Source organism: Panulirus ornatus, chromosome 20 (genome assembly GCF_036320965.1).
Source record: "Panulirus ornatus isolate Po-2019 chromosome 20, ASM3632096v1, whole genome shotgun sequence".
In the NCBI taxonomy this organism is placed as follows: domain Eukaryota; kingdom Metazoa; phylum Arthropoda; class Malacostraca; order Decapoda; family Palinuridae; genus Panulirus; species Panulirus ornatus.
Window position 1 is genome coordinate 39,784,109 of NC_092243.1, and position 6,000 is coordinate 39,790,108.

Here is a 6,000-nt window from a genome sequence, read left to right on the forward strand (position 1 = left end):
AATCGTTTTCACCCCATCTTTCCACCTCCAATTTAGTTTCCCACTTCTCCAAGTTCCCTCCACCTCTGACACATATATCCTCTTTGTCAATCTTTCCTCATTTATTCTCTCCATGTGACCAAACTATTTCATTGCGCCCTCTTCTGCTGTCTCAACCACACTTTTTAACACACATATCTCTGACCCTTTTATTACTTAATCGATCAAACCATCTCACACCACATATTGTCCTCAGACATCTTATTTCCAACACATCCACCCTCCTCCGCACAAGTCTATCTATAGCCCACGCCTCGCAGAGGTATAAGTCTGTTGAAAATTCATGGTAAATTATATGGGAGGGTATTGATTGAGAGGGTGAAGGCATGTACAGAGCATCAGATTGGGGAAGAGCAGTATGGTTTCAGAAGTGGTAGAGGATGTGTGGATCAGGTGTTTGCTTTGAAGAATGTATGCGAGAAATACTTAGAAAAGCAAAGTGGATTTGTATGTAGCATTTATGGATCTGGAGAAGGCATATGATAGAGTTGATAGAGATGCTCTGGGGAAGGTATTAAGAGTATACGATGTGGGAGGCAAGTTGCTAGAAGCAATGAAAAGTTTTTATAGAGGATGTAAGGCACATGTACGAACAGGAAGAGAGGAGAGTGATTGGTTCTCAGTGAATGTCGGTTTGCGGCAGGGGTGCGTAATGTCTGCACTGTTGTTTAATTTGCTTATGGATGGGGTTGTTAGGGAGGTGAATGCAAGAGTTTCGGAGAGAGGGGCAAGTATGCAGTCTGTTGAGGATGAGAGGGCTTGGGAAGTGAGTCAGGTGTTGTTTGCTGATGATACAGCGCTGGTGGCTGATTCGGATGAGAAACTGCAAAAGCTGGTGACTGAGTTTGGTAAAGTGTGAGTAAGAAGAATGCTGAGAGTAAATGTGAATAAGAGCGAGGTTATTAGTTACAGTGGCTTGAGGGAGGAGTCAATAGGGAGCTAAGTTTGAATGGAGAAAAACTGGAGGAAGTGAAGTGTTTTAGATATCTGGGAGTGGATCTGGCAGCGGATGGAACCATGGAAGCGGAAGTGATTCACAGGGTCGTGGAGGGGGAGAAAGTTCTGGGAGCTTTGAGTAATGTGTGGAAGGCGAGAACATTATCTCGGAAAGCAAAAATGGGTATGTTTGAAGGAATAGTGGTTCCAATAATATATATATATATATATATATATATATATATATATATATATATATATATATATATATATATATATATATTATACTTTGTCGCTGTCTCCCGCGTTAGCAAGGTAACGCAAGGAAACAGGCGAAAGAATGGCCCAACCCACCCACATACATACACATGTATATACATACACGTCCACACGCGCACATATACATACCTATACATCTCAACGTATACATATATATACACACTCAGACATATACATATATACACATGTACATAATTCATACTGTCTGCCCTCATTCACTCTCGTCGCCACCCCGCCAGACATGAAATGACAGCCCCCTGCCCCCGCATGTGCGCGAGGTAGCGCTGGGAAAAGACAACAAAGGCCCCATTCGTTCACACTCAGTCACTAACTGTCACGTATAATGCACCGAAACCACAGCTCCCTTTCCACATATAGGCCCCACAGAACTTTCCATGGTTTACCCTAGACGCTTCACATGCCCTGATTCAATCCATTCACAGCACGTCGACCCCGGTATATCACATCGTTCCAATTCACTCTATTCCTTGCACGCCTTTCACACTCCTGCATGTTCAGGCCCCGATCGCTCAAAATCTTTTTCACTCTATCTTTCCACCTCCAATTTGGTTTCCCACTTCTCCTCGTTCCCTCCACCTCTGACACATATATCCTCTTTGTCAATCTTTCCTCAATCATTCCCTCCATGTGACCAAGCCATTTCAAAACACCCTCTTCTGCTCTCTCAACCACACTCTTTTTATTACCATACATCTCTCTTACCCTATTATAACTTACTCGCTCAAACCACCTCACACCACATATTGTCCTAAAACATCTCATTTCCAGCACATCCATCCTCCTACGCACAACTCTATCTATAGCCCACGCTTCGCAACCATGTAACAATGTTGGAACCTATATTCCTTCAAACATACCCATTTTTGTTTTGCAAGACAACGTTTGCGACTTCCACACATTTTTCAACGCTCCCAGAACTTTCGCCCGCTCCTCCACCCTATTATTCACTTCCGCTTCCATGGTTCCATCCGCTGCCAAATACACTCCCAGATATCTAAAACACTTCACTTCCTCTAGTTTTTCTCTATTCAAACTTACCTCCCGATTAACTTGTCCCTCAACCCTACTGTACCTAATAGCCTTGCTCTTATTCACATTTACTCTCAGCTTTCTTATCTCACACACTTTACCAAACTCAGTCACCAGCTTCTGCAATTTCTCACCCGAATCATCCACCAGCGTTGTATCATCAGCGAACAACAACTGACTCACTTCCCAAGGTCTCCCATCCACAATAGACTGCATACTTGCCCCTCTTTCCAAAACTCTTGCATTCACCTCCCTAACAGCCCCATCCATGGAAACATCACACATCCCTGCCGCAAACCAACATTCATTGAGAACCAATTATTTTTCTCTTTTCCTACACGTACACATGTAAGCCTTACATCCTCGATAAGAACTTTTCACTGCTTCTAACACCTTGCCTCCCACACCATATATTCTTAATACCTTCCACAGACCATCTCTATCAACTCTATCATATGCCTTCTCCAGATCCATAGATCCTACATACAAATCCATTTGCTTTTCTAAGTATTTCTCACAAACATTCTTCAAAGGAAAAAATCTATGCAATATTCATAAAACGTACTAAAATTATAAAACAATTACACTTAGATACCAAAAAAAAAATTGAAAACCTATCCCAGAAAATCATAAAAATAATTACACCAAACGGGCTGGTTGTTCGAGAGGGGAAGGTGTTAGAACGAGGATAATGAATGTCTTTCAATACGCTGTGATCTAATAATCTTGCAATTCCCTCTTAACTTACATAGAAAAATGTCACCTTTACAAACGTTATTAACTCATTAGAATTCAATATTCAGTAAATAATCCATGATTGTGTACAATTGCCAGACATCGCATTTTCCATAAAAAAAAGACGTTAAGTTCTGTTGCTTACAAGACGTTAGGGTTGCATGACCCTCCAAGTCCCTTCATGTACGATTCTAAAACAGAATCACAACTTGATAAGTTATGGTAAATCAGTAGCTCTGGTACACGTCTCAACAAACTTGTTGCTATGATATCATTAGATTTCCTGCATAATATATAAAATATAAAGCGATCATTCACGAACGAGTAATGAAAGACCAAAATCATATCTGATTAATGATTTTGAAGTGTGTTGAATCTATCAGTACTGGACGGTGGTACACATATCAAACTCGCTCTAAAATTGTTGCAAAAACGGCGGCAGCTTCTAAGAAATGGGGGGAGAGGGGGCTTCTGTGGAGCAAAAGCTAATTATGTGAAAGCTACGATGTAGCATACTGCAATTACATATATATATATATATATATATATATATATATATATATATATATATATATATATATATATATATATATAAGTTAGTGTAAACCAAATGGGGGGCTGAGCCCCCTGCTTCTCAAAGTGTGTGTGTGTGGGGGGGGTCTTAATTGACATCCCCCCCCCCCCAATGGGTCGCCGCTACTGTGCTGGTATAAGATTTGCTATTATGTGATATGTATACATCATAGACCTATCATATACAGGTATAAGCATGTGAAAAAATACAGTGTAATAACAAAAACATCACGAGTTGATAATCATCTTGAGCATGCGCGGCTGACGGCTGCCTGTATTGCCTCTTCCACCTCACGCCTCCTGGCCGTCCAGAAACAATGCAAAATTATCTTTATTACAGTTTTTACATGACTGTGTTATATTGATTATCCTCTATATTTATGACGTTGTTTTAACACAATACTAGCGGGTGATAATGAATAAGTGGGCCTAAATGTTGTACAGTGCTTTATAACTTGTACTCACAACAGAAACTTCCGATATAACTTTCACCTGCCTCGCGTCTTACAGGATAGTACTAATGGCTGAGTGATTTCTCTGTGTATTTTTGACAAATTGATGAATACTATGGAAATTATCAATGGACTAAGTAACATTAAACAAACTGGAGATATACACGGAAAACAGCATTACACCAGAATAACTGTAATGTATATGAAGAAATTTAAAGGTTTGAAAGTTTATCTACATCGAAATGCACACAAAAAAAGAGAAAGCAATTCACAACACATAGTCATATCAACCAAAATCAAAAACAACGTAAAAACAAAAACTAACAATACTTCTATGGATGTATACCTCTGCTTATACTTTAGAAATGATGTGATGTATTAGTTAGATGAAAAACGAACCACTGTAGTAATACGAAAATATAATCATCCCTCAGAAAACTTCATCGCGTAAGTAGAAAGCAGAGGATAGTAGCAGAGTAACGACCTGTCCTTTGTTACCACCGTGGCCCCACCCACGAGCCATTATCTGGTAGACAAATGACAGGCTGCCTCCTCCAGAACATCACCACAGATACAAAAGCAACACACCCACACACTTGTGCTGTGCATCACTGGACTGTAATACGATTATGTTCAAAGTACATCAAATCATTGTCATTATTATTATTATTATCCAGAAAAGGAGGCATATTTCTGTATAACGTTCTCATACTGTACTTACCCCTAACAACAAAATCGTTCATCCAAGAAGGACAGATTCCCTTCACGCGTCCCTTTTTAATATAGAGTAAATTCCTTCACGTTCTGCCAGGCAAAACAATCGTATTCACAAGATGTATAAGGTTCAGTTTGCGCAGCCCTCTCTGAAATGTTTGACTTCTTGTTCAAACTGGAAAGGGAGAACAACACTTGGAGATGGTAGGCTGTGGGTCGTGAGGGTCACCAGGGTCAGACTGGGTTGTAGTGGGCCGAGTTCTGATGACGCAGCCGAGGACCGGATGGATGGATGGATGGCGGACTTTTTAAAAACATTAGAAGTTTGTGGTTGGGGTGGGGGGTTAAAGCAGGTAAATGTTAAAGTCACAATTAGTAACAAATGGCTAAACTATCAATCATTTACTTGAATGTCAAGTAAAATATTCTTCGGACGTGCAGATCTGGGAGACTACGTGTACAGGTACCCCAGCTTAGTATTACATTCCTGGAATAATTTTCGCTATCTGAAATGCTAAACAAGAAATTGAATCCCATTTTATAAGTGGTGGAGAAAAGTATGTTCTTAAGCTCTAAAAGTCCTAGTCTAACTAACATAGAAGGATAATTCCCGTGACATTCCAGTGGTGTGTGGACCTACGACAGTTGTAGACACTTATTTTCCTAACTGTGATGGAAGAATTCCACTCGTCCTTCAGTAAAAAGAGACAGGAGAGGTAAGCATAGAGGACAGACGTCAGCACCAGCTGTGAATAGCAAACAATTATGAACATGGTTCAGCGACTCAGAGATAACCAAAGTGGGAAGACCCAGAGCGCTTCCCCAACCCAGACCTCCACCTCACTACTTAGTGTAAACAAGCGAGACTGTACGGTTCAGGAGACAACAGTAACGAACTATCTTACTTATCATGAGACTAAGAAGAATTATTCTGGATATACTTTCTGATAAAGAGTCAATGTTGAAACTCAAGTATATATGAGAATGCAGCCCCACACTGTTGGAGTGGTGGAGACAAAACCTCAAAAGTTTAAATCTAACCAAATCTGTTTAGAAGGTTACACAACAGCAGGAGGGAACAGACGAGACGGAAGAGGGGGATCATCCCTCGTGATGTGGCATACCAGCAAAATTACAGGAAATATTAATAGATGATGACGTCACACAATACGCAACGGGTAAAACTACTACGGGAAGGAATGTTATTTTCTTTTTTCTATTC

At 40.4% G+C, this 6,000-nt stretch overlaps 1 protein-coding gene across 1 annotated transcript in view; it reads right to left on the bottom strand.

The window, feature by feature from the left end:
- Positions 1 to 5,024, bottom strand: part of LOC139755954 (uncharacterized) — a 209,941-nt gene extending 204,917 nt beyond the window's left edge. Inside the window, exon 1 of the mRNA XM_071674764.1 lies at positions 4,786 to 5,024. Coding sequence (XP_071530865.1) covers positions 4,786 to 4,807 — 22 coding nt within the window. The 5' untranslated portion in view covers positions 4,808 to 5,024. The remainder of the gene's footprint in view (positions 1 to 4,785) is intronic.
- Positions 5,025 to 6,000: the final 976 nt, after the last annotated feature.